This window comes from Diceros bicornis, chromosome 3, assembly GCF_020826845.1.
Source record: "Diceros bicornis minor isolate mBicDic1 chromosome 3, mDicBic1.mat.cur, whole genome shotgun sequence".
In the NCBI taxonomy this organism is placed as follows: domain Eukaryota; kingdom Metazoa; phylum Chordata; class Mammalia; order Perissodactyla; family Rhinocerotidae; genus Diceros; species Diceros bicornis.
The window spans coordinates 67,054,962-67,078,547 of record NC_080742.1 but is presented as its reverse complement, the minus strand read 5'-3'; the positions used below and the strand labels follow the sequence as shown (position 1 = coordinate 67,078,547).

Genomic DNA, 23,586 nt, shown 5'->3' with positions numbered 1-23,586 from the left:
GGCCTGGACACTCAAAGTTGATCATCACAACACTGTGCAATTTCAGCATTATAATAGATTCTTAACCTGGGGAGAGAAAGTAAATAAAAATTGAGTACTTAAAAAGCAATTGTAAAACAAAAATAATATTAAAATATCAGGTCTTGCTATTTATAATTAATTTCTATTTTATATGTCCCTGTAAAAATTTAAGGGAAAGAATATTTCAAATGCTGATTTGGGTATTTATTTTGGCTTCTCTCTTCTGAACCCGAATGAGATTAAAAATCTTGTTAATAGAAAATATTAATCCTTCTCTCTCTCTCTCCATATATATATATAATGCATATTTATTTATTAAATTAGAAAATAAGAACAAATCATGTTGGCTACTTCCTAAGATACTACCAATTAGAAAAAGACTATTCCTGCCAGTGCAATCATTTTCTTGGGATTTGTTGACACTCGTACTGAAGTCCTATGAGCCGCATTTTCCTTTGTTTTATTCCTGCACCATGAGGCACCTACTGACCAAAGTGAATTTAGATACCCCTGACGTTTCTTGTTACCAAGAGTATGAGTTACTCCTAAGAGAACATTTATATCTCACTTTACTCTACTCTCTTTGTCCAGGTCGCATCTAGATTTTGTTAGATTGTTGCATATTACAGCCTGTCTTACTTGAGGAACAAGAGAATCTTACTCCCTTCTCTTCCCTCTTTTGTTTATTCTTATCTTACTTTGTCAGAGTGCAGTTTTATCATAGTCAAAAATGTCAACCAAAAATTATAAATTAAAACAAGAAGTGGTCATTGATGATTCTTTGGTATGCATGTACATTTTTTTTTTTTGCTAAGGAAGATTGTCCCTGAGCTAACATCTGTGCCCATCCTCCTCTATTTCTTTGTATGTGGGATGCCGCCACAGCACGGCTTGATGAGTGATGTGTAGGTTCACACCCAGGATCCAAACCCTGAACCCCAGGCCACCAAAGCAGAGCAGGCAAACTTAATCACTATGCCCAAGGGCATTTTTTTTAAACCTCTAAAGGAACAAAAAAAAACCACCCTCAAAGTAGAAATATGGGAAAATATTTCTACATTTTCTTTCTCTATATATCTGATCTTATTACCCTTTCCAGATTTTCTTCTTTTAAAAATAATTGTATTATTATAATTATTATAATTTCCTCAGGAAAACTTTGCTTATAGCAAAATATGAATTTGTGAAATATCTCTCTCATATTTTTATGCTCTTCTGAAAGATGACAATTTCCCCCTTGCAGATAGATTCTGGAAGGTGTTTTTGGCATAGATCTTAGGGACAAAAATCATGATACTGAGAAACACAATACACTCATACAGTTTTTCTTTTATTTTAGTTATCTCCCCAAATCAGGATAACCAAAATTATCCTCTTCGGTTATCCATCTATCCACTCCCTCTCTTATTCCTGTGCCTACTCTCTCTTCTTATTTGTATTTATAGTGAAATGGTTCTGAATAAAGCTCAAAGCTTATTACTGGATGGCTGAATTTGTTTCCTAAGTGACATTATAGAAGAACCGTCTTTGCTAAAGAGTGATTCCCTGGGAAAAGTTGATATGTTAACGGCTGTTAGGAGAGTGTTATAGTCGTTTGTCCTAATAGCAAATATCCTAGTTCTCCCTTCTTAATACATGGGAAGACTGCAGGTTAGTTTCCTTTGAACTAGGGATGGCCATCGACAGCTTTGGCCAGTGGATGAAGAACAGAAATGAAGAGTGTCACTTCCTTCAGAAGCTTTAAAAATCTGTACATGGTTCTCCACACCCTGTTTCCCTGCCTCAGTGGTGTTAAAAAGCATATATGGAGATGGAGCCTCTATTATCCTGGGTCCTGGAGTAACTATGTGGAGCAGAGCTCCCCACCAATCCACACTGCACATGTAGAGCATGAAACAACATTTTGTTTTTAAAACTCTGTTTTTTTTGTAGTTGTTTGTTATGACAGCATATCCTATCCTCCCCTGTTTGACAGAGAGCAACTGTACGGTTTTGGCAGACTGTAGAAGACTTGTCATTTTTCTAATCTCTAGGGAGTGGCAGTGTCAATCATGAGAGATGCCATCTCATTTGGAACATCCTAATATTACAAAAGAAGAAACTTTATACTTTTATTTATTTTATGGATAATACATTGTCTAGTCTGAGTATAGCGGTGCTCAGGTTAGGTGGCAGCCTCCCTGGAATATTTTTGATTTCTGGAAATTTGTATATAATCATCCTTTCCCAATTTTAAATGTATCTTCCCTTCTTTACCTTAAGGATTCATTATCTTCCAAATGCAAATGCTTTTGGGAGGGAGAATATTTTAAGTCTTATCAGTCGTTTATACCTTAGTGAATAAAGTATGTAATGAATTAATTAGAGTTTTCTAAAAATAGTTTTAGATAGTGGCAAAGTGGGGAGATGATAAGGGATCATGGCACCTGTCTGGCAAAAGGGAAAAGGACATAGAGATTGCATGCTAAAGACAAATTTCGCCTACTTCGTAATTTTCAGAAGGGCTGGTTCTTTGTTTAATACTCTAGCGCATGCCAAGATTAAACATAAGCTCTAGAGAAATCTTAAAGCCCTTGGCATCATAGAAAAATTAAATTATATTAATGCCTTAAAGGTTTCTAGAGACTCGTTGTTCTTCAAAACTGAGTTGCTGGGACAGAAAAACTTGGGAAAGTCATTTGATTCTCTTGATTGAATTGACCCATTTCTCATGGAGCAATGATAAGTCCATGCGCTTCCGCTGACACTGGTGGAGTGATGAGTTGATGTTTCTGAAGTTCACAGAGGTAAAGGAAGAGCATTTTGGAAGTGCAAAAGTCCTACTATTGCAACTGTACGGTGATACGCACATTTTACATGTGTCCACAGCTCTCGTGACTGTCATGCTTCCTGTTAAGGACATAATAACTTTAATGGAATAAACTTAAGTGCAATTTTAAAAGATTTTTTAGAAGTTTACAAATGTTATACTTGCTAAGTGTGCTAGTGAAATAGTAGAAATCTAAATTAGTTTCAATGTTAGTATTTTAACGGGAAGAACTTCTGTATATTAGATAGTCTATATTTCTTAAATAATATTGGAATTCAAGATCAGATTTGACATTTAGTGTTTATCTTAAAGTGCTATTCAGACAAAGTCTGGAGTTATCACATAAAAACGGGGAACATTCACTTTCTAACTTCTGCACTTCCCCAAACTGGTAATGAAATCAGACTTTTGAATAATCAATGCCAATTATTTGCCAAGTGATTTAATCATAATATTAATCTCTCTAAAAGTATAATTCCTATTCATGAATGACATATAAATTCCAGTTCTATATACTCACACCTGATTTTGTTTGCTTATTTTCTGTGGTAATATTGATTCTGGACATCTTTTCAAATTTCTTAGGAGAGATATCTTTTCCTTTGATTTAGCTTTTTAAAAGAGAAGCTAGATTTCTTTAGTGTTTATCAGATTGTAAATTTTTCATAAATTAATGATGTCTTTAACTAGGCTACTTGTTGGTAAGAAAAAAGGCATACTTAAGGGCATAAAGAACTTCAACATCCCAGGGGTATATGTATAAAATCAATGATCATTAAAGGGATTTTTACCAATAACCTTCTATCTTGGAGACTTGTGTGAAAGCAATCTGAGGTAACAACGAATGTATTGTTTTTCTTTTTTGAAGGGCTAATATGCTATATTCTTGTCTGCTTTTTATTTACCTGTAGAATTGCTTTAGGAGGCAGTTTCCAGAAGTGTGTTAGCTGCCATTTGGCAAGCAGCAATTTTTTTCTGTATGATCTGTTAATATTTTTAACTTAAACATTATCTAACTTAGGTATTATTTATTATTGATTGTTACCTTAGTGCCCCCAAATACATTTGACTTTAGAAACCAAACAATCTCTGCTTTCATGACATTTCTTATGTCAGTGTCCTATTGCCTCCCAAAAGTCAGATGTAAGAAAACACTCCTTTTACTCCTGACATCATTGTTTGTTTGCTATTTCAAATATTACCACATTAAATTATTGTTTTTCTGTTTTTAACTAATCTAAACCATGGGGTAATTTATCTTCTGAAATCTGTCTGATTTTAATCTCCTTGAGGGTAAGGACCATGACTGTTTGTCTTTGTATCCTAGTGCTTGATACACGGTGGACATTCAACAGAAGCTTATTAATGAATGAATAAATATGGTATTAGTTTTGATGGGGAGGTTAATGTAAAGAATATTAAGGCTTAGTATTTAACATACACTGTTTACTGTGTGACAGGACCAATTCTAAGTACTTGGAGCAGATGCTGTTGGTGTTCTGTCTGTATTTCTATATACTCCTTACCATTTCGGTGAATGACAGCTTGTCTTGCAACAGCCTGCAATGGAAGTTTTGTCAGAGGGCTGCCCTCAGCGTGACGGAATCCATTTTGCTTGTGTGTAACTTGGGCAGGATGTGCCTGGGAATTAATGTTCGCCTGGAGGCAGCCTGAAACCAGTGACTGATAGATTGTGCGGGGTATAGCTATCCCAGATCCTTTGCTCCCTTCCTGGGATAAATCTGAGATATGTATTTTATATAATTTTCAGTGCCATAAAACTAAGACAGAATTATTAATAAAAGAAGAAAATGTTATGGTCTAATCCAGTAATAAGCACATTTGCAGGTAAGAAGATAAACAAATAATCAAACATTTATAATGCAGTGTAACAATTATTTACATATTATATGTTTTAAAGCTATGGCAAAGAGCATTTTCCCAGTTTTTGTGTTGTCAAATTAAAAAAAATACTTCTTTTCTTAGAGAGGTTTTAATATTTATGTGATCAAATATGTTAGACTTTGTTGATATTTTCTCCACTCTACAGATTACAAAATAATCACTCATGTTTTTCTGAATGATGTTTTAAAATTTTTATATTTAAATCTCTAAGATTTTGAAATTGAATTTTTGGTATAGTAGAAATATGGGTCTTTCTCTACTTCTTTTTTTCTCTTTCTCTCAACAAATTGTTAGTTACTTGCCCTTAAAGTATTTATGGAAGAATATATCTATTTCCTACTGATGTGAAATACAATCTTCAATATATACTAAGTTTCTAAAAATGCACAAGGTTTGGGTTTTCTGTCTACTATATACCAGCAGTAAACCATCTTAATTAGTGTGGTTTTATAATATGTTCAATATCTCCTTGTTCAAGTTCTTCCTCACTATTTTTTATTTTCAAAATATTTAGCTATGTTTTTCATTTATTCTTCCCAGTAAATAATAAATAATAGTAAATAATAATAAAAATTCTTTTTACCCAACAGAGTGTAACTAGAATTTTGATGGATATTATATTGGATTTATAAATTTATTTGGGATTAAAATATATTGACATTAACACTTATACTAGATGTATGTGTAAAGTCCCATCTGTTCACACACACACAAGTCCATTTAATTCTTGTCTTTCAGGGAAAGCTTATAGACAGGAGGTCAGATATAGTCTAGACTTTGAAAAAAGGAGTCTTGCAGCAGGACATTCTAAGCAGAAGGAAGGGAGGATGTTTATGATAAAGCTTGACATCCAGACCCAGATTTGGTTGTGAGGACTTTTATAAGCTATTCTAGATAATTTGGACTTGAAGTTTAGGCAGTAGGAAGTTTCCTATGGTTATAAACAAGGAGAATAAAGTGATCAAATCTGATTTAGAAAGATAACCGTCTAATCACATGGTTGGTTCCTCTGCAACCAGTCCCCATCCTGAAGCTATCTAGGGGCTCATCAAGTCACTTCATTAACATAAACTCATATATGATTGAAAGGGGCTTACTATGAATAACAAAAGAGGCTCCTTTCACTCCTATAAGGGACCAGGAACCAGGAACTAGGGATGAAGACCAAACGTTTATTCATTATATCACAAAATCACACAAGTAGTATAATATCCCTAAATGTCTTGATGTATAAACTATTTTTAAAATTAAAACTATATTTCAGTACAAATAATGTACATGTTTATTATATAAAATACAGAAGCTATAGGTACACAAAAACTTTTACAATCATAACTACTTCATTGGACCACCATTAGCAGATAAACACTGATAACACATAGGTGCTTGTTCCTTCAGTTGCATGTATCCATATGTGCATTTCCAATTTTTCAAAACCAAAATGTATGCTCATATAGTAATACAGCTTCAAAACTTACCTTCTGAATCCCATAAATGTATTTAAACTCTAATGTTAGTTAAAGTAGTTTCTAACGTAGGTTTCTAATATAAATGAAAATCTCCAATGTTTCTCTTTGTTAACAATGTTTCATATTAATCTTGTTTCTTTATTTCTAATATTAATCTAAGTCAATAAATTTTACTCTAAATTAAATATTTACTCCTTTCCATCACCTTAGGAAATTTAAATGTATGATAACATCATCAGAAAATGTAAGGTGACTCAAAAATTTGCCATTGATAATGAGAGAACTTTTTTTTACTTAATAGTTTTGCAGTTCTTCAAGAAAGACATAAAGTGCTGAGATATTTTCACATAGCCTCCACTCCTCGACAAATGTAAATGTCAATTTAATTGCGTGAGTTTTTAAAACACAGAGGCAAGGGAAATTTGAATGTAACCTTTGCATGAAACTTCAGTAATTAACACAAATTCTTTGCTTCATATATTTTTTTCAAAATATAGATAAAATAAGCATGTGGTGTAACTGTTATAGAATGAATGCAAATTTTCACAGCACAAATTATACTATGGGAACAAGATGGTATCTTTAGATTTTTAACTTCATGCAGACAACTAATACATAAAATGAGACCTCTTGAGAAGTTTCATTTGTAAAGGCAGTGAGTGAGTAACCAGTGTTCATATCCCTTAAAAATACAGATCACACTGGGATATGAAAAATAATAATAATAAAAATTAGAAATCTTACAAACTAAATTGTATCTCTCCCATCTACATGGGAAGATAAAATATCCTTGGACAAGATGAAAATTATCCTGGGGTCACTTTAAGAGCAAAATCATATGTAAGGAAAATGTGATTTTAAGAAATATGGGAAATCTGATGGCTGTAAGCAAAAACTTGAAGTCTGTTAATAATCTAAACAAAACTGCAATTCTTAAAAACAGAAAACTGGTGCAGGCCAGTTTGATGAAGAAATGTTAAATGTGAGACATAACATGTTGCAATAAATGTGGGATCTTAGTCCATTTTGACAACAACCATATACCACTTGTGTATATTATGGGAAGAAATGTTGATTATGGGGCAATAATGGGATCAACGAGAGCTTTTACTGTGGCCACCTTACTGTGGAGTAGTTTTGTTGAAGTGCTGTTTCTCAAACTGGTAGCATATTTCAGACAAAGAAAGGAAGTCCCCGTACTTGAAACTGCTGTGTCATTTCTTCTTCCTTAACTGAAATTCCAACCAGGGTTCAGGAAATGCTCTAATGAGCCACTTCTCTTTTCTCTTTCCTCAACTAAGTGGATTCCAACCAGCATAAACTATTCATTATTCATGACCAGATCGTTGACTTTGGTCGCCTCTTTTGGCGTTGTGCTTATGTTATGGGCAGAGGGATTATAATTTGGTGCTGTTTGTAGAAGTGATAATACTGATAGAATCCAATCATTGCTGGTAGGTACCTAAACTGACAGGTTAATTTTCTGTACTTTAAACAAACTATGAAGATAAGTCTAATCAATACCTATTTTACTTTGATATGTGCAGCTTGCTTATAATTATGGTTTCATCTTGCATGATCACTAGGTATCATGATATTAGAGCAGTCAAGCTGTGATTTGCTGTAATTTGGGTAAAATATATCTGAAACTCTATTAGTGTCTTATTTTAATCAAGATGTAGAAATCACCGTTTTAGTTCACGATAACCAAAGCAATTTCTTTCTTGCAGTTTAATATTCTTGGATATTTACTAAATTGGAACATGATTTAATATTTTATTGCATCTTATATATTATTTTATGAGTAAATGTTAATTACCGTTTACATTTTAGCAATATATATTTTATTGGCTTTTAAAGGTAAGAAAATATGAATACTGTTCATAGCAGAAATAACACTAGATAGTACTTTAGCGTATGTTATTTTTCCAGGGTTAAAAATTATTCTGTTTTTTCATAAAGATTTGGATTTGAAGTTTGTGTAGGAGATGTCAAGTATCCCAAAGCAATAACTTTTTATGGTAATAGTTTTCAATTGTAATAATTAGTGGAGTCATAGTAGGGACTTGAGGACTATATATCTGTATATATACACATATATTTTCTATATATTTATCTATAGGAATTATAATCACATACTTTCAATATTGTCTTAAACTATTTCATTGGGAATAGACATTTTGAGAAAAAATAAACCTGAGGTAATCTTTAATTAATTTTGGGTAGCTTATTAGTAACTTATTTACTAGAAACTTCATTTAATGTTGAGACTTTAAAATAATCTTCACAATTCTTCCCTGTTAGAAACTGTGTCAACAAAGCAAAGTGAAACAGAATGTGGAGTTCATTATCAAGATTCTTCAGACAATTCTGCTTCACTTCTATTTTAGATGAATCTGAGCATAGCTTTACACTTTCAAGTAGCTTTTGAATTAATACTACGTCTTTTACATTTTTGGTGGAAGCTACCTTAAATAGGCCAAACTTTGTGATGTCCATTTTGACAATAAAAAATATTTTTTAGCTATAAAACAAATGGAATATATATAATTTTCATGTTGTCTATTTCTTTGATTTTTAGTATTACTGTTTTTTAAGTTTTCATTTCATTACAAAGCAGTAGAATAGTTCAATTCATGAGTATATTTTGTTGAACTGAAACTTGGAGCTGATGTCAAAACTGAAACAAGCTGAGAAACGTTTCTTAAAAGTCAGCTTAATTTTAACAACTGTGGCACAAGGGTTTGTTATAAGTTCTGGATAGCCAAAGTAATTATGAAGCATTCATATGGTGTAAATTTTTGGCGTAAGTGAAATTTTCAGAAATTGTGGTAATTAACACAGTGGAAGTGGAAAATAATTTTGAAAACAATGGTTTGAATAGTCAGAAAGGAGAAATAAAGAAAGGAGAAATTGAAAGAAATGAAATAGTCTTACACAGTGTTTTCAAATAAACTAATGAAATACGATTAAAAGGGAATAATGATGGACATTGATAAAATAATAAACATACATGTGGAAATGCATTTATTTTTTTATAAATCAATGTACAAATAAAATGATCTGAAATCAGCTAGACATGCCAGATTCTTCATGGAGGTAACTATAACTCTTATACTAAAAAATATTGGATTAAGCGCTGGAGTGATAGAAGATCCAGAAAGGTGATTTTACAAATACCAGGTCGCAAATTTTATACTATTTGGCAAAATAAAACAAATGTATAGTGCCAAATGTAGTTCCTACTCTGGTTTTACAGATTATGTTGACTAAGATCAGGAAGAAGGGTCTGTGAGGATAGTGCAGAGGACATACAAGGAAAGCGGTAAAAATCACATATCTTCAAAAATATAACCTATGAAGGGAGAGCTTAACAGTCTTGCAGGAAAAATGAGTGGCAAAAACTAATGTAATAAAATATTTCTTATTTTATAGAGTTGTGAATTACCAGCCAGTTAAGGAATCTGCAGGTTGGGGTGCAGATGTTTGGAGATATACCAAAATTTGGCGGACAGTACTTTGCCTATAAGAGCTTGGTTGATAGATAATTTTGTGATTCCGTTAAATTGTATTTATTGGAGCATGGAAAGTCTTGGCTACTTACTCATCAACAAAACGGAAGAATGATATGAGAATGTATCGCAGGTAGTTTATGTTAAACGTTAGGATAATTAGGGGAATCTGTATTATTGAAAAGTGAAATAGTAAGGAAGGTTGTAGAATTTCCTCAGGTGACTAGTTTTAAGAGTAGATGGGTCAAGGAGAGAAAGACCTTGTTCCTGATTTTGTAATTGCTCTCAAGATATGGTGGAAGGTTGAGCCTAAAGATCTTAAAGACTCATTAGGTTGCTGTTTTTCTTTTTATCTCTTCAGGTTTGAAAGAATAGGTGAGAATTTGAAAATAGAACCAAAAAAGACAATTGAAGGAAATGAGTCTAGGAAATAGGATTGAGTTTTAATAAGGATTCCCATGCCCCCTTATGTTGATTCCTAAGAGTTACCATGGAAGAGTATTTTCAAATCTTCTCTTGACTTCCCTGAAATACTCCCTCCCAGCATGTGTACTGGAACAGACTGTGACTCACTTTCTAGCTTCTCCCACTGGGCCATAGAATCCTTCTATCCTTCCTTTTGTTTTTTTTTTCCTTTATTTCTTATTTTGTGAATGTTTCCAGTACAGAAGTTCATATGCACATGAACAAACTAAGTTCTGAAAAATATTCAGCTTCCTTAGACGTATTTCCATCCAAATAAGAATTTGAGCCAGGACTTTCTATCTGTTCAGTCAGATATTTCACTGTATCCTTTTTCCCTCCGTTTGCCCAAATTTATTCTATCAAGCATCTTTCCCCATTCCCCGAAAGTCTAGACCAGTATCTACCACAATGAAAGTTTGTCTTTAGACAGGTAATAACCTCCCGTAGTGTCTGTAGGGAATTTCTCAGCAGCTAAGATGTTCACACTCTCTGCTTCTTTTGATCCTGTGCAAATTCAAATGGATTTGAATCTACTGAACCACCTGAGGTCTGCAACAGAAATTTTGTCAGCAGCATCAGACTTTTTGGTTTTTACCATCAGACTTCAAGTTCTGGTAAACTTTTAGTCTTCTCCTTAATCAGTTTTAGGCTAAGAGGCATCTGATGCTTTAATCATACTCTCAAATGTTTCTTTCTCTCCATGTAGTCAATCACTTTTCCTCTTCTATAGCTTATGATTGTCCTTCACAAATGCAAGGCACTTTTCACATGATGGATGATTTGCTCTTTCCATCAGAATTATACCTACCATTAAAGATTTTTCCTGTAAGCATATTCAACCTTCTTTACTTTCTCTCTGCTGTCAAATTGTAAAATAGCTATTGTTTTTATTGCAAACAATCATTTTTTCTTATTAGCCTTTTGAACACTTATTGTGGACATGTGGGGATACAGTGTTTGGGAAACTCTGAGCATATCCACCCTTAGAGTAGGAACAAACCAAGGGATGAGTCTGCTCAGTGAGATGACCGGTGACATTATTCTCTGGAGAAGGTAGAGAATGTGTGATTTTGCCTTGATCAGTAACTTAGTAATAACCATGTAAGTTTGGTTAAGCTGAAGGTGTATAAGTGGAAGAATGTACCACGTGCTATACTAGGTTTCAAGAATGCTACGATGCATAAGATATGGTACCTGTCAATGAGCAGTTAAGGCATTCAACAATTAATTGCACTGACAAGTGTTATAAAAAAAAGTATATATGAATTCTCTATGAGTCTGGGGCTTTGGGAAGGGTTCAAAGAGATGACGGTTGAAGTATATTTTGAAAAATAATTAGCTATTCTCTAGGCAGGCAAAGGGTAGGAGAAAGGCATTGGACTAAAAGACTAGCTTGTGCAGAGTTGTGAAAAGCATGGCACGTTCAGGGGTCTTTGATTAGAACTTGGGATCATTGTGGGGAATAACGTAAAGTAGGGCTGGAGAGTTAAGGCAGGGGCAGACCATAAGAGCTATGCTTTTAAGGGTTGTAGGATTTTAACAAAAGGAGTAGCTTGATCTGATTGTGTTTTAGCAGGCTATCTCTTGGCCATTTGGAACATAGATTGGAGGGGTGAAAGACTCGCGTCATCAGTTTTAGATTTTGTGTATAGTGTGCGTCTGTATCTGCTTTAAGACAGCAAGGACGAGTAAGTGTCTCTGAGTAATACTTTGCAAAGTGGTTGCACCTCTGGCAAGAACAGAAGGCAAGTGCTTTGCTAAAAATATGATAGAACCTACTTCATAAGAAAATCAAAGTTAGTGGACTGCATCATTTTCCACTGTAGAAATAACCACTTAAACTGAGCATGGATTAGCTCCCAAACCAGTGGGCAAAGCAAATATTTGCAAGTGATTCAGTGATTTCCTTGTGGTTGCTTAGTTTAGTGCTGATAGATCAACACCGTGAAATAGGAAGTCAGAAGTTCAGCATTTTTAGCTTGCTACTGACTTGCCATGTGACTTTGAATAAGTCTGTGTGTGTGTGTGTGTGTATGTGTGTGTGTGTGTGTGTTTGCTGAATATTTTAAGTTGAATTAATATCTAGTGTGGAGTGTGAAGGACGAGGGGTCTGGTGGTGTTCAAGTTTAGGTTTCCTGTGCCTGAAGAGTAGTTCTGAATTTACTCCTGGGATATCAAAGTTAGATGGGATATAGGAGCTCTAAGATTGGAAATCCAGGTCACAGCCCAAAGCGAGGACCTCTCTGCTTCTCCTTATGGGATCCTTGATCTCACATGTCTGACAGATTTTCAGAGCACGAAAAATAACCATGGGCAACTAGCTCATATGTCCTCTTCTATGAAAACAGCCTTAGAGGACTCTGCATCAGGACAGTAGAGAATGAAGTAACTCTGCACAATTTGAAGTAAACTTTAGTTTGCCTTTTCCTTACAGATCACCTCTACTTTTCCATATTTTCTAAATATGTATTTGCCAATTCATTCTCATTTCTACTTGTTTCAACATGAAACACTGGTTGTACTAAGTAGTATCTAAATTCACTAGATTCAGCCCCACTGAACACACCTAGTAAAATGTGTGACAAAACTTTTGACCAGTTGCTTAAGCTGTGTTTGTCCAAAGACAAAACAAACAACAATAATAGCAAAATAGCAAGCAAAGATATTCCAGAATATGCTAGGAGAAGGAAAGAATTTATAAAATAAATGCATAAGCCAAAATATTAAGTCTTCTACTGGGGGATAAAAGAGAGAGAGTGAATGTTAACCACTTCTGCTTGAGTAGCCATCATCTTAGAAGAGTTTTAGTGAGTATCAAAATCAGCTATATTACAGGAAATCTTTTCTCTTCAACAGTTGATAATAGCTAACAGTGATTGGGCTCTCATCATGGACTAAAGGCTTTACATGTATCTCTTTGTTTGAGCCTGACAATGCTCTTGAAGCAAGTGCTGCTATCTCTATTGTTCAGAAGAGAAAAGTGAGGTTTCTGAAGGATAAGTACCTTTCCCAAGGTGACCAGTGAGTAAGTGATGGGGCAGGGACTTGACCTAGGTCTGTATGGTGGTTAGACCTAGGTAAATTATACAATCTTTTTAAATTTTAAATATAAACTTTATCTATGTTCTATTTCATTCATTTTGAACAAGATTCCATCTTTATAGCAGAGAAGGGGAAATAGTTCAAGCGAGAAGGGTTGGGGGAAATTAGAAGCCACGGCTATGCTAAAAATGGTTCCTAGGCTTACACACGGATAACGAGGTCTTTGACTGTATTAGATTTGCAAAAATAGCAGTTGCAGAGGTAACAAGGGACCAGAATAGATGGCTCTATTTCATAAAAGAAAGGGGCAAAGTGAAGAGACTCATTAATGTTGAAGCAGTAGATGGATAACCAGTGACAAATATCAAGTAGATTTGCGTCAGTTTGGTCACAGAAAGGTCATTGATTATTTTTGGTTAAACTGGTTCACAGAGGCCAGGTCTCCACTAAAAAAGAGAATTAATTGCTTCCATTTCCCACTAATTGCCTCAACATTTCCCTTTGCTTTGTCATTGGAGATTTGGTCAGAGAGGCAAAAAGTCAAAAGTCAGAGTTTGATGGAATCTACATAAAAAGGGAATCTGAGGAGACCAAATTATGGCGTTTGGTGTAATAATGATAATGATATTTAGCATTTTTCCCTGGGAGTGCTGTGGATTTTTAGAGACCTTTTCAATCTTTAATCAGACTATAGGGCACATTTAAGAGAGTTCACTGTTTTTATTTCCATCTAGAGGATAAGGCATCACAGAGAGATGAACTGACCTAGGGCAAGTCTCCTGAGATGTTAATCCTGTGTGTTGGATTACAGCCTCCTATGTTGAGTTTTAGCTAGAAGCTTGGGCTCTTCCCAGAGGTATCATTCATTCATGTTCCTTCAGAGCCTTTAGGCTTTTTGCACTTTATTGTCTGAGATTACTACCTCTATCAATGACAGAAAAATCACCCAAGAAAATAGCATGAAACAACATCTTGACGTCACAAGAATTGCTTAGTTTTCAGGCTATTAATTGATGCTTGAGCCATCTTCAATTAACGAGACATTCTACCTTGTATTTGCTTAATTAACCAGTCTTTGAAATCCTTTCCAGCTTTAAATCCTTTGGAATATGTCAGTTTTATCTTCCAGACATTTTGTTTTATTTTTTTGGAATCTAAAATGGCAATGTAGAAAGTGGAAAGAACATGGTCCTCTGGATATGACAGGTCAGTGTTCGATCATTCTAGCTCCTCTGATTTGCTTGTAATACCTTCAGAGGCCCAATAAACAAATGTTTCTGTTTAGGAACTCCCAAACCTGCAATATTGTGGGGGAAGAGGGAGAATCCCCCTCTGCCCCTTCCCTTAAGGTTCTTCTGGCTGGCCAAATAATTAACAAGACAGGTTAGCAGGAGAAAATAATACCAAGTTTAATAACATGTATACATGGGAGAAAGCAAGGACACTGCGTTTCTCAACACAATAGCAGAAATTCTCATCTTAAATACCATGTTCAGCCAATGGCAAAGGAGGATGTTGGGGGTGGGGGGAGTCAGTTACAGGAGATTACCACTAAAGCACAGTAAACAAGAGTAAGGTTATTATGCAGATTTAAGGCCTCACTTTCCACATTGATAAGTTTCTAGAAATGAGGTCATCCCCCCTCTTCCCAATACAGCGAGGGAGATACCTTTACAAATGGAGATTTCCCTTATAAATGTAAATGTTTGTCTGGCAACTCCTTGGCAGGGCCATCCAGAGAATGTGGCCAGAGAGACAGAATTTCCAGTAAGATGGGCTTGTTGGTGCCTTTTCTATTGTAACATCTATTTTACATTATATTACAGCCATCAGATAGAAAATCTGTTCCAGGAAGGAGTTACTATGTCAAATTCTTTAGGCAGGTAGTGGGGGAGGTCAAATGTCCGTCAGAGAAAATGATCAAGGTGAAGAGATATATTTTAGGGTGGCCAAATCTTGATCTCCCACAATATCAACTACCCTTCTTTGCTAGAAGAACCAGAAATATAAGTTATTATTTATTAGATGTTTATTACATTATAGGCTCCTAGAAACATGGTGTATTAGAATGAGCATAGGTTTTAAAGCAAGATGGTTAGGTTTTAAAACCAGCTCTGTCATAACCAGCTGTTTGATCCCAGACAGGTCATGTAATTTGATTGAAACTTAATTTCTTCATGTGTAAACCTGACATCCCTCATTGGATTTCATGGTTATTAAATGAGAAAGTGAGGGCAAAGCTCCTGGCTCAATGCCTGCACAGAATGGGGACCTAGAAACATTAGCCACATGCTTATTAGCATTGTTATTAGAAATTGTAAAGATATTAAGTGATAAAATTGGGGCATGAGCTAAAACAAACATAAGATGCTGGTATAAAAGTCCAGTACCTTATAAAAAATCGTTTATTTGAACAAGATGCTCTCACAGTTAGGGGGAACTTGAGCTGGACCACCTTCTCCTAGTCTGATGCTTCTCCACAGCGAGTCCTCCTTACCCCATGCTATTGAAAGTGCTTTGCTCACATTAATTCATTTCATAATCAGAACAATCCTGCAAATTGAGTAGTGTTATTGCACTCATTGTACGGATAAGAGTTTTTCTATACGGGGAGAGAAATATTTGGCCCAGAGCACACAGCTGATCAGTGAGGAGCCTGAGTTTGAAGCCAGGTGGGCTGGTTCCAAACCCTTCGATCCTAGCTGCTGCTCTAACAATGCCTTTGAAACATCAGGCTGCAATTCGAGGTTGTCATTTGTGCAAGCTGAGAAATTAAATCACTCTCACCTCCATTTTTAAATGAACTAAGGGGATTCTTAAAGCTTGTCTTTCATCTGACAAAAATGGCTATTCACACTAAGAGTAGAAAACCATGGTCAACAGTGACATCTATGTCATCAAGCCCTACATTGGGTTCTTTCTAAGTGTTTTTATTTAATCTCAAAAAGTACAGCTAGTCCATTCCCTGATGAGAACATGTGTCTGTGTCCTCTGACCAAGAAATGTTAGGAGCTGAGCATGTGGGTCTTTCCTGCTCCCATGGTGCTTTTCTCTTGCCTGCCCCTCCCCCTTGCCTCCCTTCTGTAGCTCACAGACAGGTCCAATGAGCCATTTCTCCACAGTGCCGAAGCTGAGCACCAACTCTGAAGAGAGCCCTAACGGTCAAACTAGTTGCTCGCAACTTTTTTGACTTGTTTCCCTTAAACAATGTAACTTAATAAAACTCCTTTCAAATATCTAAACAGGGCACATCTACTAACACAGGAAGAGCTAAGACTGTGTATACATGGGAAACCTGGTTTGACTGTTTTGATTAACTTGACTGCTCGAGTCAGTCAAAAAGTTAAGCAAACCATTTTGACAGATTTTTGGCCCACTTATTTGACTGGCTTGCCTGTCAGCTCGAAGTGGTCAGATTGACTGGAGACAGTCATACTGGAAAATTTAAGTTTGGAGGACGTGGGTGTCTGTATACCAGAATCTACTTTAAATAACTTTATTTGAAATCTGTATCTATTTTCCTGGGACCAGTGAGAGAAGTTTGAAAGTGACACATTGCAGCATTTGACTTTCTAGAGTGAGATGACTTGTCGCCTCCTAGGGCTGACAATATATTTATAGGCTACAAAATAATCACATTTTTCCTGTGCACATATAGAGTTCAATAAGATTGAAACTCTACCCTAACTTGGCCAAGTCCTAATAACGCATCATATTTTCTTACCCTTCTGAAGGGTTGATGATAGATGTATGACAGCAAATGACTTCTCAGATATCAGGTTACCCATTCAGTCATTAGTGACTTGTAGTAAGGCACAGTCGACCTTGCCGCTAACAGTAGTCCTTCTAAGAAGAAGAATTTATGAGAGAAAGAAAAAAAATCAAAACACCAAACAAAGCTGTTGATGAGAGGCAAGAGAATCTGGTTGACATTATTATTTGAGCTACTTTTTAAAAGCAAGCTCCTTTATATGTCCATGCTTATGTTCCTTTAGGATATTTACTTTGAAATGAGCTCCCATGTCTGCCCAAGACATAAACAACACCATAGGGTTGGGAAGAATGATTTATTCTCATAATTTAGTGCTGGATTTTATGCGGAGAACATAATGAGGTTATTGTCTGCTGTAAGCACATTTTTATAAGGTCTGGTTTACATTGGTTGAGTATCCTGATGCATTGACATCGAGAATTTGAAATATCCTATTATTGTTTGAAAGACCTTCATATACTGCTCTTCAGTGCTCCTAAAATTCTAACTTTTCCCATGGAAATGTTTTGTTAATATTCAAGACTTAGGTGCTATCTTATGTACTTTTATTAAATACGTTCAATGGCAAGATTAGATAGAAGTTAGGGCCAGAGTGTCAGTAGTAACTAAAATAATGACATTTTTCTTAAAACAGCTTCCTTAATAGTCATAGTTTATCTTGTGTTAGAGTCACATGACGTATCATTCTATTTTTAAAGATTTTGTGATTAATAGAGAGAAAGGAAGCTCACTTTAGCTTTGCTTTCAAAGTTTATGCTTTCTAGTCATTTTATGATTAAGTGTTTTCAGCAATAAAGCTCTTTGACCCGAGTAAAAGAAGGAAATTAAGTCTCACAGTTTGAAGAACGCTATGGAGATTCCATCGGGGTATATATTTAAATTTTATATGTTCTCTACATTATAGAATTATTAATAATGTTTCAGTGATCATCTTGATGCTTCAAATCTTTTACACATTTAAGATTATTTCCTTAAGCTTTGCAAATGTACAAATTTACCTCCCTGGCAGCAACTCATGTGGGGGCCTGTTGCCTTGTTCCCTCCTCAGCACTAGGTATTCTCATTTAAAATATTTGTTCATTTGAAAGGCAACCTGCTTTGTTTTAATAATCACTTTTGATGAGGAACAAAGACTCAGTAGTGAGACTTGTGAGGATCTGAACTCTTGCTTTGCTTCAGAGCTCCTTAAACTATCCTTAATCTCCCCATTCTCATGTGGACTGCAGAGAGAACAAGACTGCTCATCTCACTGGCTTGCTGTGGGGATTACATGAGACAAGGCGGGTAGAGCTGCAAGCTCTGTGCCTGACCCAAAGCAAACCTGCTATACTTATCAGCAATGTATGCCATTATTATCATTATGATTATTAACATAATTTTTGACTTGGAAGAGAGCGCCAAGACAGAGGTGAGCAGACTTGGATTGATTTTTAACTCTGGTGCTACTTTAATAACTTGCTTAATGTCTCTGAGCCTTAGTTAGCTTATCAATAAAATGCATCAGATGAGGAATCATAATTATAAGGGATCAAATAAGAGATCATAAAAGGGATCAATGGATAAAAAAGTGCTCTATAAATAGTAAAATACTGTATAAAATACATTACACTGTAAGTCTTATTCATTCTATTCATTACTGTCTTTGGATTCCATGCCAGTTGTCTGCTTGCTCTATAATCTTGTGGCTGCATATTAAAAAATTCAATTTCAATGACAGAGAAGACTCACATAAACTGTGACACCGATAGTGAAAGCTATTAAATGGTAGAAATGCTTAGAAACCAAATTATTTCTGCAAATAATTGGTTAAGTCTCATGAAAACATATTTAAAGTTAAGAAAATGGCCACCACTTTGTCATTGTAAGATATTCTACAAACAGTAAGGAAGAGGATTAAAAGCACGTTTGACAGTGCAATTTTTGAAGATAATTTCCCACTGGGAGGAGGAAGCGTGGTTGACAGACAAGTATACTTTACCAATAAATCTTTTATGGTAGAATTTTTGCCACTACCAAACAAGTGATCATGTTAACAAGCGTGGATATTTATGGGAATTTTGAGTGGTCTCCTTAAGCAGTGGGTTAGTGAGCAATTGAAGAGAAAGATGAAAATGTAAAAGTCGGTGGGGGTAGGTTGTAGAGCACTTTGTTTCCCAGGCTCAGGAGCTGTCAGAGGACGATCCAATGTCCTAGGCTGGGCCACAGCTCTCAGCCCTCCAGTTCTGTTGCTCTCTCACTCTTTATACTTTCTCTTTTGTCTGATTGAGTCTTCTAACCCATTGGCTACTCCATTTTCTCAGCTTTTGACCTTTGCTATCTTCCACATCCAACCTTTACCTCACTCATTTCAGTCAGTTCTTATAATTAGAGTGACTTTTTGTCCCATTGTTCTGTTATAAGTGACCATCCTTGACCAGTGCAGCCTCTCAGCTCAGCCTCCAGGCAGGTGTCCATCTCACCTAGCGGTCTCCAATCTCAGCTGGGCCCTCCACCCAGCTGGCTTCATTCTAGGCTATTATCTTCCATTCCGTTTGGTGGATTTTGTATACTTTACTTCTCTCATCCGACCTTATACCTTATCACCTCCACCCACACTCAGCAGATGAATTTGCCTATAATTTTACCGAGAAAATTTAATAAAAAAATAAGAAATTTTCAACTTGCTCCCCAGAAATCTAAAATATCTTTATCAAAGCATATTGTTTCTTTTTTCTCCTGTTTCATTGAAAGAGAATGTTTCTGCCAAAGCTAGGTCCCTTGCTTTAGGTCCCACTCAACACCTGTTTTTTCAGTCTCCTACTTAGTCATTCTTTCTTGCTTATATCTACTGTCTCGCCTTAATTACATGTTACCCTCTGCATGTAAACAAGGTGAAGTCTCTCTGCTTATAAACACACACACACACGCACGCACACAAACATTCCTATGTATTAAACCTCCAGCCATATATAATAACTAAAGTCTCCCAAGATTTCTCTTTCTGTTTATTATCAAGCATTCTGAAACCTTTAAAGCAGATTAAGAGTGTAAATTCTGTAACCGGACTTCCTAGGTTCAAATCTTGGTTCTATTAGCTGTTCTTCCTTTGGCATATTAGTTAACTTCTCTTTGCCTCAGTGTTTTCATCATTGAAATTGGGATAGTAATAGTTACTATGCCATAGGAATATTGGGAAGATTAAAAGATTATTACATGTAAAATGCTTTGAATAGTTTTTAGCATGTAAGCACTCAATATACGGTAGTCATTATTACTTTTGATTTTTTCCTCATTCACTCATTTATTTATTTCAAAAATCTTTATTGAGAACCTACCATATACCAGACGCTGTGCACAGCACTGGATGTCTAATTATAAATGAAAGAGACAAATTCTCTGTCCTAAAGCAGCTTAGAATGTAGTCAATAAGACTGTTTATAAACAAATAATGACATGTGAATAACTAGTTAGAAAATGCCAACACTATGCAGGTTTCAAAAGTGGAAAATATTAGAGAAGGACTTATTTAAACACAGTGTTCAGGAGACATTATAACCAAGTCCTGAAAGGTAAGAAGTCAGCCCTTTAAAGAAGCAAAGAAAAAAGCATGTCTACAGGCTGTATGGGGAATAATGCTTTGCTTATTGCAATAACTGAAAAAAAAAGTCCAGTGTGGCTAGACCTCAGTGAGCATAGGGGAGAGTGGTGTGAGATGAAGTTGGATAGGTAAGTGGGGACCACCTATGCAACTTGTAGGCCATGATAAGGAAACTGGATTTTATTCTAGATGAAATGGGAAGCAACTGAAAGATTTTAAGCAGGAGAGAAGATAATCCATTGTATGATTTTAAAAGTCCATTCTAAAGGCTGCATGAAGAACGATTGATGAGAGCCATGGAGGGAGCTGGGAGATCAGTAACAAGGGATTCACAGTGAGGGAAGATGGTGGCTTGGACTAACTAGAGCTCTGGTGGTAGAGAGAAAGATAGATCTGTTTGAGATACATTTGCGAGCTAGAATGGACAGGTGGATTATATATTGGGGGTCTGGAAAATGAAGAAACAGGTTTAGAAAGGATAATCATGAGTGCTTGGGCATGTAAGTTTTAAATTATGAGAGATTTGTGAGATATTTATCTATCATCTGTTTATCCAATATATACAAAGCTGGCCCTCCTAGAAAGAAGGAAAATTTGGGATTTATGTTTTATTAGTATGTAAATGGTATTTATAACTGTGGGAATAGATGATATCATCTACATAGACGAGAAAGAGGAGCGGGTGCCCAGTGCAGAGTACTGTGGCATCTCCAATTCACTTCTCAAGTCATTGCATTCCAGCATCCTTCCTCATGGAGAGTTCTAGAAGAGAAATGCAAATTTGGGAGTCATTAGCATGTAGGTGATATTTAAAGCCATGGGAACCGATGAGATCCTCCTCCAGGAGAGTGTGGAGACAGGGGAGAAAGTGCCTACTGCAGAGCCCTGAGGTCTCCTCATTTACGATTGCAATGTCCCTCCAGTCCCTGCAGGCTGACTTCCATTCTAAGTCTCTGAGATGATTCTCCTGAGGGTCACCAATGATCCAATTATTTCCCAGTCTGCCAGCAATATCTCCTACTCCTCTCTTCCCTCATCCCTGTGGCATTTGACTTTGTTAACCACTTTTTTCTTGAAACTCTATTCTATATTGGCTTTGTGGTATCACTCAGTCTTGATTTTCCTTATAGCATTTTGAGATTCCTTTAGTCTTTCCTGCCTATTACATGTTGATATTCCTCAGAGTTCTTTACTTGGCATTCTGTCTTTTTAATTCAACTTCTTGATCTTGTGTGATTTTAGCTAAAACTCTGATTCAATGACTTCTTCTAAGCTGGCCACCAAATCTGTATCTGTAAATCCACACATCTATCTGGTTGTTAGGCCTTCCTCTTGAATGTTGCACAGGCACTCTGATTTCATTAAGTCCAATACTGAAGTTGTCATCTTTCCTTCAAAACTTTTGCCTCCACTTTTATTCCTTCTTTTGATGAATGCCATCTTCTCCACTACTTCCCGTTTCAGACTGATGCATCATATATGAATCTTCCTTCCCCTTCACTACATGTATGAATCAATCAGAAGTCCTGTACATATTTTTCATTTAATTTCTCTATATTATGGGTAATATTTGACCTATCTTTCCAATATCAAATACTATTGCCTTAGCTTGGGCCCTCTATTCTCTCTCCTGGAATATTATTGAAAACTCGTAATTGTTCTCCTTGTGCCCAGTCTGGACTTTCAATAATTCAGTCTCTATATTATTGCCTGAGGGATATGTCTGAATACTATTTGATCATGTTACTATCCTGCTAAGAGCCTTATATGGCATATCAAGGCTGTAAGCACAAAGCTTAGGGTAGTATTTATTCCTCTTTATGAGCTGGCTTCTGCCTAGTTTTCTATTTTCATTTGTCCCACTTATAATTTTCTTCAGATCATACTGAGAAAGGAAGAAGTAAGACAGACAGGAAGGAAGGGAGGAAGGGAATAAGAAAGAACCTTTTGCCTGTATAGCTTCTACTACTGGAGCATTTTAATAACATCAAGAGGTTAGTTAAAGGCATTAGATTTAGGGAGCTGACCTTTGTTAGGATTTTCCTCAAGTGATGGCAGCTAGGATGGGGAAATCCCATAGTACCAGCATTTCCAGGCAGGGTGTTTCTTAGAAGCCATTAGCAAATTCTTAATGCTGCAAGAGTAAGAAAATAAAACTCAGAATTAAGAAGAACTATGTATCAGTTTCCTATTGATGCTGTAATAAAATTACCACAACCTTAGTGATTTAAAACAATGCACATTTATTATCTTACAGTTCTAGGGGACAGGAGTCCAAAATCATTTTCACAAGGCTAAAATCAAAGTGTCGGGAGGGCTTAGTTCTTTTCTAAAGGTTCTGGGGAGAATCTATTTTCTTGCCTTTCCAGCTTCTAGAGGCTGCCTGAATTCTTTGACTCAATGCTTATCACTATGGCATCTGCTTCCATAATCACATCTCCTTTTGTCTGATTCTGACTCTCTTGTCTCCCTTTTATGAGGACCATCTTTTGAGATTACATTGGGCCCTTCCAGATAATCCAGGATAATTTCCCCAATTTCAAGATCCTTGAGTTAGTCACAACTACAAAGTCCCTTTTGTAATGTAAGGTTACATATCCACAGGTTCTAGGGATCAAGATGTGGATATTTTTGGTGAGGGAGGCATTATTTTACCTACCACAGAATAATTGAAAAAAAGGTAAAAAAAGCTAAAACAAATATTTTCAAATATATTTTTGTTTTCTCCTTTTAGTTTTCAAGGAAAAAGTTTTATTTTACTTGGTTTGTCTGCTCAAATTAGTATGGAAAATAGAATCCTGGATTCTCATCTCTGAAGTTACAGTAAAAATATTTTCCACATTTTCCAAAGCTATAATATTAACTAGCATTTTGATTTTTTTTCCTTTATTTCTCAAAAGTAATTGACACAAAAGAAAGATCTTACAGAGAACTTTTCTATTATTTCAATTCTTGCCAACTTTTTATATGCATTTGTTCATTTCTCAAATTTATCCCTTGGTGTAAGAAGTTTA

The 23,586-nt window shown here is 35.6% G+C and overlaps 1 protein-coding gene across 3 annotated transcripts in view; it reads left to right on the top strand.

Moving 5' to 3' along the window:
• Positions 1 to 7,557: 7,557 nt before the first annotated feature.
• The window catches only part of TFEC (transcription factor EC), a 70,379-nt gene continuing 54,350 nt past the window's right edge, over positions 7,558 to 23,586 (top strand). The window contains exon 1 of one of the 3 annotated variants that reach the window (XM_058528711.1): positions 7,558 to 7,658. Coding sequence is in view for 2 of the 3 variants with exons in the window: in XM_058528702.1 (XP_058384685.1) it covers positions 18,335 to 18,403 (69 nt within the window). In the remaining variant the exon portion in view is untranslated. Of the gene's footprint in view, positions 7,659 to 18,193; positions 18,404 to 23,586 lie in introns of those variants that run through there. The other 2 variants (XM_058528702.1, XM_058528693.1) reach the window with 2 other exon arrangements.